This window comes from Carcharhinus amblyrhynchos, chromosome 7, assembly GCF_965287045.1.
Source record: "Carcharhinus amblyrhynchos chromosome 7, sCarAmb.v2.hapA, whole genome shotgun sequence".
NCBI classification, from domain to species: Eukaryota; Metazoa; Chordata; class Chondrichthyes; order Carcharhiniformes; family Carcharhinidae; genus Carcharhinus; species Carcharhinus amblyrhynchos.
This window is the reverse complement of record NC_137330.1, coordinates 73544983-73558693: the sequence shown is the minus strand read 5'-3', so window position 1 is coordinate 73558693 and position 13711 is coordinate 73544983. Positions and strand designations below refer to the sequence as shown.

The 13711-nt window shown below is 38.4% G+C and overlaps 2 protein-coding genes across 2 annotated transcripts in view; one reads left to right on the top strand and one right to left on the bottom strand.

Moving 5' to 3' along the window:
• Nucleotides 1–13711, bottom strand: part of nt5dc1 (5'-nucleotidase domain containing 1) — a 531068-nt gene that overhangs the window by 425648 nt on the left and 91709 nt on the right. The gene's annotated exons all lie outside the window — the stretch shown is intronic.
• LOC145345280 (uncharacterized) overlaps nt 1–13711 on the top strand; it is a 38727-nt gene that overhangs the window by 12652 nt on the left and 12364 nt on the right. The window contains exons 3-6 of the mRNA XM_080193103.1: nt 2380–2433; nt 7382–7528; nt 9224–9357; nt 10835–10879. Of these exons, the coding sequence (XP_080049229.1) occupies nt 2380–2433; nt 7382–7528; nt 9224–9357; nt 10835–10879 (380 nt within the window). The remainder of the gene's footprint in view (nt 1–2379; nt 2434–7381; nt 7529–9223; nt 9358–10834; nt 10880–13711) is intronic.

The following is a 13711-nucleotide window of genomic DNA, read 5'->3' as shown; positions in this document are numbered from 1 at the left end:
ACTATCCTGACTTGGAAACATATCGCCACTCCTTCACCATCACTAAGTCAAAATCCTGGATTTTCCTCCCTAACGGCATTGAGAGTCTACAGGATATGGGCTGCAGTGATTCAAGGCCGCAGCTCATCACCACCTCATCAAAGGCAACTAGGAATGGCACGAAAGAAGCATTCTTCAGCCCTTTATCGGTCTACCTTATGCCAAAGTGTGTTATAGCTCCATGTTAACGAGATATCTACAGCTTTTTCTCACAGCCAATTGAGTCAAAATGAAAGATGATTCTCATTCCCCTAAATACTTGGGAAAACTTAAATTAGTTTTACACAAACCTAGATTTGGACATCTTCTGTTTCATTTAAGATCTTTAGGAGACGTGCTTTTCTGAGATGGGACATTTTATCTTTTCTCAAATGGTTTCTCCTACTGAAGGTCTACCATAAGCTATAATGCTCTGTCCTTTAATACTGTTTCAGAAAACCATTGTATTTCATCATATCCATCTCTCCAAACAAAGCAAGACAAACCTTTATCTTGCTCTCCTAATAAATGCATCCATTCTGTTATTGGTTTCTGTCCTTTAAGACTATTGGGGTACTGGACCAGAACCCCAAGATATAGTAGAAGCCAAACTAGACCCCAACAATTCTCCCTTTTTAGCACAAATGTGAGGAAACATCACTTCAGGATTGTTTCCACTGAGAAAATAGGGATTTTAATATCAAAACAATCTTTATTCATAACACAGTTTAAATGTAACTCTAATATAGGAAACTACATAACTATTAACAGTTATTAACTACTTAACAACATTTAAAAATAAGGAAAGCAATTTTTTTTTAGTTTATGACTATTCCAGTTCCAAGTAAGCAACATGCCTCTTACAAACTTAAGGGCCACGTTAAATATAGTTGGCAATCACAAATATACTTGCCATAATAAATGTCAATAGATTTGGAATTTTATGACAGATGAGTTTCAGGGTAACTTGCAGAAGCCTCTTTATTCTATCAATTTTCAGCCAAAACTCCAATTCTAAACTGCAATCGCTTCTTTCTCTCTACTGCTACGCCACCTCAACACATTAACTATATTATCACTTGACCCTGTCAATCAACTTCCCAAGGATTATTTTGTAGAAACAAAAATCCATTAGCTCTACCTAACCAAAATGGTAATTAACTTGTTTTTACAAAATTTGAGCTAAATGTTTACCAGACACATTGACTGACAGTAGAATACGGCTGAAATTTTAAACATTCTACAGAAACATAAAAAAAAACATAGTAATTGACTATCATCACAGAGATCTATTCTCACTTAAGACTTCCACTGAGATGCATTTCTGTTAAGGAGATGTTAAGAAAAGAATAACGATCATTTTTTAAAATGGTCATTGAGTGAGCTCTCATGAGATTTTCACTCACTTATACCTGTAGTGTTGACACAAGATTATTTAGCTTAAATAACCATTTAACTTTAGGCTCAATGGAGTCATGCATAATTAAAATCTGCCCAAATCTCCTAAATTTTTGATATCCTTTGGATCAAACTCCCTATTTGAATGAACCACTGCCTACTAAACTAATGATGTTCCTAACTCTCAAATGCAAGAATCCTCAAATTGTTGGAAAATCTCTCAACGTTGTAAACATATTTTTACGATCAGGATTCTTCTAATCTTTTCACGGCAATTTTTGAATGTTCAAAACGTCTCCTCTGAGACCTGCTCTGCTTTTAATGGATTTTGATGGCTTAAGTCACTTTAAAAACTGAGATGTTTCCTTGATTACAGATTTTTAAACTTGGAATGCCTAACATGCATGTCTTTTGGTTAAACAAGTTGCAGCTTAAAGACTTAAGGCTCGATGACAAAATATACTGGTCTATATTCAGTGTTTCTTTGGGCCCTGATGATTAAGATTGGTGTATGCTCTTTGAAGGTTGGTGTATGCTCTTTGAAGTCTGGACGTATTCTAATGACATTGGGGTACATAGATCTAACTAATTTCTTTGTTTATACTGAAGGCAGAAAGAAACTCCAGGATAAAAAGTTTTCTTTTATATTTTTTCCCCAGTAACAATTGTACAGTCAACTCAATTACAGTTCACTTCTCAAACTATGCACAAATCATGATACTATGTAAATTGGGATGATTGTTTCCTTCCCTGCTAAATCCAATATCTGCAGCAATGTTACAAATTAGATAAGACTTCTTTCTGTGGCTGGTTTGCCACTGTGTTCTGAACTTCCTTTCCTAAAAATCTATGATGAAGATAGGATGTTAAGAATTTCTTTCTAAGCTTTCCTCAAATGTTGTAACACAGCCAAAAAAGTTAAAATATTCAAATGTGTTTATTCTTTTTAATTCCTCAAAACAGGCAAAGAAGTAAAAGGGCATGATACACCGAGCAATGACGACTCTAATTCTGCAAGTAAGCTCTATTCAATATTCACAAGCTTTTTTCAACGTTCACATGGATGACAATTAAATGAGGAATGCAAATAACAATGCTTTATTACTACTCTTAAACTGTGAATTCAGAAGGCATAATTTGGTGATGATGGCAATACTTCTTACAACATTTATATCAACAGCTTAATTTTCTTGGTGCAAAATACAAAACTTTGCAGTGCATTTACGGTTATTATTTTTTCCCAAAATAGGTCATCAAATAAAGGGGAAATATTCATGGAGGATTTATGACAATGGACAAAATGGTGATTCTAATTCTGCCAGTATGTACAGCTTAATCTTTACGCATCATAACAGGTTTAATAAGTTGAGAATATTCACTGGTTAAAGCTCAAATGATCAATTTTAAATATGAAATTGGAAAACCCAACCTGATAAACCCACAATCTAGTGCCATAAGTCTGACTGGAGCCTAGTGCAAGGGCTGAAAAATTGGTCAAGTTCCTGTGTGCTATGGATCCTGGCTTTTCTTGCCAGTTTCCAGGAGGTTTTTTAGCTACTCAAGACATGTCCCCTAATATCAGAAGTTGAAAGGCTAAGGAGAATGCATTTCCTGATTAGGATTTTCCTTCCTTTGCCAACATTTTGTCAGCCACTATATACCAGATTGTAGGAGAGAAGATGACCTATTGGTATTATCACGAAATTATTAATCCAAAAATTTAGCTAATGTTCTGGGGACCCAGGATCAAATCCCATCACGGCAGATAGTGTAATTTGATTTCAGTAAAAATGTCTGGAATTAAGGCCTTGAAACCATTGTCAATTGTAGAAAAACCCATTTGATTCATTAACACCCTTTAGGCAAGGAAGTCTGCTGTCCTTACCCAGTCTGGCCTGTACATGACAGCCACAGCAATGTGGTTGACTCAACTGCCTCTGAAATGGCCAAGTAAGCCACTCAGTTCAAGGGCAAGTAGGGATGGGCAATAAATGCTGGCCAGCTAGCAACACCCTTGTCCAATGAATAAAAGGAATTAGGCATCCTGACTCTTGGTGCTAAATCCCAGTGCTAAATCTCAGGTCCAGGCCCAGACGTGGATTCTCCACATAATACCCGAATCAATGAGACCTACATATATTTTAGGCTGGTACAGGCAACAAGTCCTGTGAAATAGTCTAGCAAGACATCCAGCTCATGGACAGTTAGGGATGGGCAACAAATACTGAACTTGTCAGTCATGCTCACATCCCATTAAGAGTATAAAGTGACTGGATAGCATTGCTTTTACTGATTACCGCTTCAGGTTAGCAACTGACTGGATTATTTACAGCAGGTGACCTCTGATGACCCCAGATATGTCAGGTGTAGGTGTCAAATGCATTAATCAATTTCCCAAAGCTTTCTTGATTCAGGAATTGCAGCTTAGGATTACATTTACAATCTTCCAACCTTTTTATTTAAGAAATGGGACAATCCAGGTAACGACAAACCTGCCAATTTAACACCTATTGTAGGGAAGTTCTGGAATCAGAAGAGCAACTGGGCACTTACAGTATCAGTGAAGCTTAGATCAAAGTTTGACAGTGGTACAATTTCTTTTTGAGGACCAATAACACGATGGATAGGGGAGCGTCTACGAATGCCACACATGTCAACTTCCAAAAAGTATATGATAGGATTCTGCAAAAGTGATCAATAACGATGACAACACATGGGATTGGAGATAGCCTTGTGATGTATGTCTACAATTAGTTGAGAGATAGGAGGCAATGGTCAAGAAATTAAGGTCTAGAGTGTTACTGGAGCCAGTGCTATGGAAGCTAAGACTCTCCCCAGTTGAGTTTGTAGCAGCCATGCTGGATGGGCATTCACATGGGGAAACCATACATGTGGAAGAAATTTTCAACTAATAAGATTGTGACTTCAGTTCACCCAGTAGAAATTTGGACTATATAGGCCCACTCAACAAAAAAAAAGTCATTCAGCTGAAAGAGGCACCACGAGTTCTATTTAAAAATCCAGGCACCACACCTGAAGGCAAAGTAATTTAGACTAACACATGCTATGCAAAGTTTCTGAAACTATTGTGGAATATTTTTGCAGGTGTTTTGCAGATACTAGATTTGGCAAGGAGACTTGCTGCATCTTCACAGAGTGGGTGGAGGGTTTGTTGATCTGTTCACACAAAAGAACATAAGAAATAGGAGCAGGAGTAGGCCATCTAGCCCTTCGAGCCTGCCCCGCCATTCAATAAGATCATGGCTGATCTGTCGTGGCTCAGTTCCACTTTCCCGCCCTCTCCCCATAACCCTTAATCCCCTCGCTCATCAAAAACCCATCAACCCGCATCTTAAAAATATTTAGCGAGGCAGCCTCCACCACCTCAACGGGCAGAGAATTCCAGAGATTCACCACCCTTTGAGTGAAGAAGTTCCTCCTCAACTCCGTTCTAAACCGCCCCCCCCCCCCCCCCTTTATCTTGAGGCTGTGCCCCCTAGTCCTACTGTCCTTTCTGAGCAGGAAGAGCCTCTCCACCTCTATCCTATCCATCCCATTCATCATCTTATACGTCTCAATGAGATCTTCCCTCATTCTTCTAAACTCTAACGAGTACAAGCCTAGTTTATTCAGCCTCTCCTCATAGCTCAACCCCCTCAACTCCGGTATCAACCTAGTAAACCTCCTCTGCACTCCCTCCAAGGCCAAAATATCCTTGCGTAAGTGCGGCGACCAAAACTGCAAACAGTACTCCAGCTGCGGCCTCACCAGTGCCCTATACAGCTGCAGCAAGACCTCCCTACTTTTATATTCAATCCCCCTTGCTATGAAGGCCAGCATCCCATTCGCCTTCCTGACTACCTGCTGCACCTGCAGGCTGGGTTTTTGCGACTCATGCACAAGGACCCCGAGGTCCCTCTGCACCGTTGCCTGCTGCAGTTTTTCGCCACGTAAGTAATAGTCCTTCCTACCATTATTCCTACCAAAGTGGACCACCTCGCACTTGCCAACATTAAATTCCATTTGCCATTTCCTGACCCATTCGCCCAGCCTATCTAGATCCTTCTGCAGACTCTCCACACCCTCCGCGCAATTTGCCGTTCCACCAATCTTGGTGTCATCAGCAAATTTCGACACCATACACTCGGTTCCCTCCTCCAGATCATCTATATAAATGGTAAATAGCTGAGGCCCCAGCACCGACCCCTGGGGCACTCCACTAGTCACCAACCGCCAATCCGAATGGCACCCATTAACCCCCACTGTCTCCTATTTGACAACCAATCCTCTATCCACGCTAACACCCTACCCCCAACTCCATGCCCCCTTACCTTCTGCAATAACCTCTTGTGAGGTTAAAAGTTGCAACATTGTAGAACTTCTCACTCTGCGACATGACAGGGAAATGAATCAGAGGCTGTGGAGTCATACAATGAAGCACAAAAGGAGAGGTACCTGCCTTATCATTACTGTGCAGGTGCTCTGCAACAGCAATGCACCTGGTGCCACTTTCCTGCCTTATACGTACAGACTGCAATTTATTTCCTCTTCAGATAGTGATCGAAATTGCTTTAGAAAGCCATGATTGAATCTGCCTCCACCATATTCTCAGATCTCAATGATTTGCTGTGCAAAATATTTTTTCCTCATCTTAGTGTTGCTTCTTTTGCCTTTCACCTTAAACCAATATCTTCAGATTCTCAATTCTTCTGCCAATGGGAACAGGTTCTCCTTATCTACTCTAATCAGACCGGTCATGATTTTGAATACCTCTATTAAATCACCTCTCAATTTTCTCATCCAGAAACAGCCCCAAATTCTTCAATCTACGTGCGAACTGAAGCTCCCTTCTTGTTTTTGTACACTAAGGGGGGAAATCTCTGCATGATGCTCGCCGTCAAGTTGGAGTCAGAATCATCTACATTCCTTGCTCTGACAGGAGACTGTCTGGCGGGCTGGTCAATACACCCAACATTTCAGTCTACATTCACAGTGGAGTTCTCCTGCATGTCACCACATTGAAATCCATATCAAAGTCCCCTGTAGTACAGCTGGCACGCAGAGTATTCTTTTGCTAGACCTGCCCGCAGCCCAATCTGTGCTGAACCCTCGCTTTCTCCTGGGTTCTTGAGTGCCTGAAAGCAGAAAATCAGAAAGGGAAGGGCTGAGTGGAAAACAGGAGGTCCATGGTCACATAATCAAAAGCTTGCACATCATGCCAGTCACAGTAAGAAGTCTGACAACACCAGGTTTAAGTCCAACCGATTTATTTGATAGTAAACTCACAAGCTTTCGAGGTTCCCCTCTTTGTCAGGTGGAGGGGAACCTCGAAAGCTTGTGAGTTTACTAATAAATAAATCGGTTGGACTTAAACCTGGTGTTGTCAGACTTCTTACTGTGTTTACCTCAGTCCAACGCTGGCATCTCCACATCATGCCAGACAGCAGGATGTGTGGCAGCTGAGGAGAAGCACAAGGCAGGAACACATTGGCATTTTTAATGCCATTTGGTATAAGGATTGACGAAATAGACCAGAGATTTCAGGTAATTAACAAAGTACCAAATTCAGTTGAAGAGAACCTTTTATTTTCAATGGCATGAATGATTATGATTTGGAATATACTTTCTAAAAGGCTACTTCAATCATGGTAGATTCAATCATGGTTTTCAGAAGGATTTTAAGCACCTGAAGAGGAAGAATTGCAGGGCTACAGACGAAGGGCAGCAAATAGCATGAGCTAAATCGTTCTTGCAGAGAACAAATGAGGACTTAACATTCGACAAAGTAAAACTGATAAAACGGCAGTTAAATAACTTTCAAAAGAAACAGGGAGGAATAGTTGTGCTGCAGATACAGTCCATCTGGTTAGTAAAAACTGAACCCACAACATAACATTCAGAAGGAATGTGAGCAACAACTCGACACTGTAATTTTCATATTTCCTTTTAATTAATTCTTTAATAGACATTTTGGAGCAACATCTAAAAACAAAAATTTGCACAGCAGAGTCCAGTAATTTAACCATAATGAGCAACATGAACAGTAAGCATGGTATAACAGATTTTTCTAAATATTTTAAGCCACAGTTGATATCTTCATTTTCATTTCAAAGTAAGTAACCACATTAAAATGTTACTGGCTTCCACGTGCTCAGTCTGAAGTGTGCTTCACTTCAATTAAATTCTCAATATTTGTCTGCTTTAAATTGCTTTGTCTACACCCCTTCTCAGGGTAACACCTCATCATCAACCTCGCCTTCCTCTCTAATGTTCTTTAATGCCTCCATCTTCATGGCCTTATGTCCTAAAATTCCTTGTTTGAACTTTCAGTCCATCTTCTTCAACTTTTTAAGCAATCAGCCTCTGTCAAAGTCCTGTCTAGCATTATGTGATGATGATCAGTGCATTTTCTTTCATCTATATGCTGCATTTGTGGCATCTTCCTTCAATACCTGCTCTGTTCATCCAAGAAATAACAGGTATTTGTTTAGCATCTTTCAGAAAGTCCAAACATCCCAAAGTGCTTCACAATCATTGAGGTGTATTTGAAATAATTTTTGGGCGGGATTTTACAACCTTGCTCGGGCGAGACCAGAAATTCCCACCTTAGGTCAATGATGATTTCCATTGCCAGACCCTCACCCACTCTGGTTCCATGGCGGGCGAGGTGGTAGATGTTCATTCAAATAGAGAAGCATGACAAACAAGCAACACTTAGCAAAGTCCTGGGCTGTGAGAAAAGCGGCCAATCGATTTGGTCATACTGGTTGAGTGGATAAATGATATCCAAGAATTTGTGAAAATGTATACTCTAGAAAACTTTAGGATAATGTTCATTCGAAAGGTTGCAACTCCAGCCTCATCACAGATCTTGTTAGGCAGACAAACATGCATGATTTCCAGCAGATGTCAGTGTCCAGCAAGAGGAACCCTGCATGGTACATTCTTCCCTTTGCCTACTAGATAAAAAATAACACCCATTCTGTTCTGTTAGTTGGCATTTACTAATTCAGCAGACAACAAACATTATTGATTCCTGAAATGTTGTACCGTACCAAAAGTGGTGCATCTACCCATAATTTAATTTCCTGTGATTGCTCTTAATAAAACATATGATAGATATGCTGTTCCATTTTGTCATTTTTTAATTTCATTTTCTAAATAAAACTAAATATAGCCTTGCATCTATAGCAATTTCTCAATTGCTTCTTATACCTACTCAGAAAGATATTTAAAATAGTGCAAATACTGTTCTAAAATCCACATTGCACAAAATGTTTTCTGCACACAGTTGCTGCATCTGAACTTTTTCACAGTCGTAAGTAGTAAGCCGCTTCAGTATGGACACATCAGGGGTCATATTCTAACTTTGTACTTCTGTCGAGGAGTCTCCCACAGTTGCAGCAAGAATTAAAAATCAGAGATGCACTGTACACTATTTCCTGGCTTTTTTTTTTAAATGATCAGAAAATTGAGCGCAGCACATGCACAAACTTGCAGAAGCAGAAAATTAAACTTCAAATGCTCTGCACTGCTGTGGGCAAAAGCTACTCCTTTTTTCCACTTGTTATGCCCATCCATCCAAATGGTCAATAATATATATTGCAGACATAACAAATAATCAGTGCACATTCATAAGAATATTTTGTTAGCCACATTGAATACATGACTATTTGTGAATAGTCAATTACATACATTTTACATTCAGTGCTATTAATTTCAGAGTTTTGGGCTCAGTCTCTTGAGCAATAAAGCTGAGGGATTGCAGTTGACCTGTGTAATTTTCTGCATAATAATCCCATCTCAGCAAAGCCAAAGTGGAAAGTGACTCAGCCAAAATCATTGTTGCCCATCTTAGAATTTGGTCACATTCACAAAGGAGCAAAAGAAGAATCCAAGAAGAAAATTGCTTTCTCACCTTCACCATTGGAATGGTGCATAGTTAGATGAGATCTCAGAAGAGTCCATGTTAGCTTATGAAATGTTAACACAACAGAGAAGTTACTTTATTTTCCTAATGTAAAAATAAAGAGTATAACTCTAAAGGGGATGTAGGAGCATAAATCATTGAAGGTGGCAGGGCAAGTTGACAGAATGATTTTAAGAAAGCATACAATCTCCTAGGCTTTACTGATTGAGGCACATGGTACACAAGCAAGGAGTATATGTTGAACTTGTATAAGGCACTAGTTCAACCTCAGCTGGAGTTGTGTGTTCAGTTCTGTTTGCTACACTTTAGGAAGCATTTGAAGGCATTGGAGAGAAGGCAGAAAAGTTTACGAGAATTACTCCACAGATGAGAAATTTAAGTTTTGAAAAAGAAACTGGAGAAAAGTTGGGACTATTTTTTCATTGAAGGCAGTTGTGAAGGGATTTGATTGAGGTGCAAAAAAAATCATAAGGGGCCTCCACCTAGCAGATAGGGAGAAACTGTTCCCACTCATGAAAGCATTCAGAATGAGGGAGGACAGATTTAAAGCAATTGGCAAAAGAAACAAAAGCGATAAGGGAGAAAGCTTTTTCATGCAGTGAGTAGTCAAAAGCCTGGAATGCTGTGTCTAGTGCACGTGATGAATGCACATTCAATCGGGGCTATCAAAAGGGAATTAGATTGTTATTTGAAAAGGAACTGAGGAAAGCAGGAGAATGGTTCTAAGTATATTTCTCATTCAGAGAACCAGTGAAGATACAATGGACCCTATGGCCTCCCTCTACCCTGTAAAAATTCTGTGATTATTTCCTTCCCACCAAAAATAAGTAAATCATTTTGTTTAACAGGATACACAAATCCCCGTGAATCTGCGCACAAGTAAAAATTTTAATAGTTTTAAGGGCATTACTTACAAAGATAGAAGCTGCTGTTATCTATATCTAAAACACATAACAGCTAAAAGTGCTACTGGGATTTACACTTTATAACCGTGTTTTGGATGTTCTTTTATTAAAGCATATATTCCAAAAATAACAACTTAAATTAATTGTAAAATAACTGCGTAATTGTAAAATTATGCAATTGTCCATGGAAAGTTTCAGTATCATGCTTATTTCATCTTTCCAAAAAAAAGGCCCTGAAACAAAAGGCAAATATTCACGAAGGTCTTCTGAAGAAAATGAACAGAATGGTCACTCCAATTCTGGTGGTAAGCAACAAGTCACTTTATTTCTGTTCTTTATCAGTGCAGACGGACTACAAATTTAGCAATGGTGCAACAAAATTTTCACTTTGTAACAGTGGTAAACTTGCGCAGAATAAATGTGGAGTCACGGACTGCATGCTATTAACCCACATGTTGAAAGTTCAAATCCCTTGTAAAGTCGAATTCAATTGAGCCAGATCGTTGTGAAAACATAGGTGGGCCACAGCATCTATTGGCAAAGGGAGACAATCATCCTCAGTGTGGCATATAGGTGAACCGAGTATGTACTGACTTTTAACATTCTAAGTGGACAAGCAGGCATCTCAGTTTAGTAAGTTATTGCCATGGAATTGCATAATAAAATCAAATAGACTGATGAACAACATCCCAGGGTAAGGCTAAAACAATCTCACTTCAATCCACCCGGCCAACTCTATGAGTTGGTGGAATTGCCCTGCAGACTTGTAAATGTGAAACAGTTCAATGCATAGCAGTCAGACTAGATGGACAAGTACAACTTAATACTAAAAATTTCCTCTGTAAAACTCATGATAAACAGTTGTTGGTGGACCGTTATGTTTTAAGAATTTTACTTTATGTAGTGTATATTAACATATATTTGAAGTAAAAAGAGGATTCATTAAGCCCATTTATTTTTTCATTTCCAAAATAGATCAGCAGGTGAAGGGACATTATTCAAGGAGATCTTCTTCTGAAGAAAACGAACAGAACGGCGATCGCGATTCTGGCAGTACGCAAGTCATTTATTATTGTATAAAGTGCTGTTCTTTACCAGTTTATGCATATTTCTCACTTAGCAATAGGGCAAAGACATCTTCACTTTGCAACCTGTATAGAATAAATGTGGAGTTAAGGACACACATGTTGAGAGTTCAAACATTTGATGGCAAACTTGGAAATGGAATTCATTTAATCCAGATCGTTGTGAAAATCCAACTAGGCCAAAGAATTCTTTCAGGGAAGGGAAAGTATCATCTTAGCTCAATGCAGCGTACCAGTGAAAACAGTCCTTATGCTATGTGCCTGGCTTTTATTATTCTCCAATATCACGACTCAATCGTAAGTAATTGACAACAAGGATTTAGCAGTAAAATCAGATAGACTTGTGCAGAATAAATGTGGAGTCAAGGACTGTGCACTATTAAGCCACGTGTTGAAAGTTCAAATCCCCTACAAAACAGAATTCAATTAGTCCAGATTGTTGTGAAAACGCAACTGGACTGCGGAATTCTTTTGGGGAAGGGAGATAATCATTCTCAGTGTGGCATACAGGTGAGACGAGTCCTAATATTCTAAGTGGGCAAGCAGGCATCTCAGTTATAGTAAGTAATTGCCATGGAATTGTGTAATAAAATGAACAACAGATCCATTATCATACCAGGATAAGACTAAAACAATCTCACTTCAGTCCACCTGGCCAAGTCTATGAGTTGGTGGAATTGCCCTACAGACTTGTAAATGCAAAGTTCAATGCATGGCAGAAGTCAGAGTAGAAGGACAACAAGTACAACTTAATACTTAAAATTTCCTCTGTAAAACTCATGGTGGAGATAAACAGTTGTTGGTGGACCATCAGCTATGTTTTAGTTTAAGAATTTTACTTTATGTAGTGTATATTAATATATATAATATATTTAAACTAAAAAGAGGATTCATTAAATTCATTTTTTTTATTTCCAAAATAGGTCAGCAGGTGAAGGGACATTACTCAAGGAGATCTTCCTCCGAAGAAAATGAACAGAATGGCGATCGCGATTCCGGCAGTAAGTCATTTATTACTGTATAAAGTGCTGTTCTTTACCAGTTAGTGCATATTTCTAGCTTAGCAATGGGGCAAAGACATCTTCACAACCTATACGGAATGAAGGTGGAGTTAAGGACACTGTTAACCCACACGTTGAGGATTCAAATCCTCTGATGGTAAACTGGGAAGTGGAATTTAATTAATCCAGATGGTTGTGAAAATTCAACTAGGCCACAGAAATTTTTTCAGGGAAGGAGAAGTATCATCTTTACTCAGTGTAGTGCACCGGTGAAACCAGTCCTTATGCTATGTGGCTGGCTTTTAATATTCTGCAACATAGCTACTCAGTCATAAGTAATTGACAACAAATAAATGATTTAACAGATGGACAGGTGAATAACAGTCCCATTAATATAATAGATTTAGACTAAAGCAATCTCACTCTAATTGAGCCTGCAAAATCTGTGAGCTACTGGCCATGTTGGGAGAGTTGCTCTGGAAGCAATATAGAAAAATTCAATGCTCAGTCGTAGTCTATTAATTAGAATGGATGGATGTTAGTTATAACTTAGTTAAATTTATCACTGTAAAATTCAGATATTAATAGTTTCTGGTGAAGTTATATTTTAGACCAGGAATTAATGATTTTGTTATGTGCAATAACTATTGTTCAAACTAAAAAGCAGATTCATTAAGTTTGATTTTACTGTATTTTCAAAACAGGTCATCAGACCAAGGGACAGTATTCAAGGAGATCATCTTCTGAAGAAAGTGATCAAGATAACGATGCCAATTCTACAAGTAAGCCATGCATTTTAATACACAAGGAAAATTCACCTTTTTGAAGTAGAGAACAAAGACATACAAACCAAAGTAAAATTTCATTCTTTGACACAGCATGTTATTTGCTAGTTTTAGGCATTGGCAGTTTTCACATGTTATATAAAAGGGATTTTAAACTTTTCAGCCAAAGCATAAAAACTAAGCACATTTTATTACTTTATTTTGATACCCAAACTGTTCAACCATTATATTTTGATGGCAATCCATCAACAGGATAAACTGCAGTAGAATCCTTTTCCTCTTTCTAAAAACAGGCAATTCATTTAATAACATTATTTGTACACACAAAATAAAAATGCAACTAAGAAACAAAAGTAGAAGTAAAACTTGTAATAACTCTGAAAATAACCATTTGGATTGTTTTTAATGGATGGAAAATGACAGGGATTTACTGAATAGTTCTTTCAAAGCTACACAGGCTCAGTGAGTCAAATTGCCTACCTCCGTGCTGTAGATTTCATGTTTTATATCTTGTTTTTGCCTGTCACCTCAATATATTTGGCCATGACATATATTCAGCCAGAATAAAGCAGCATTTCAAAATTAAATG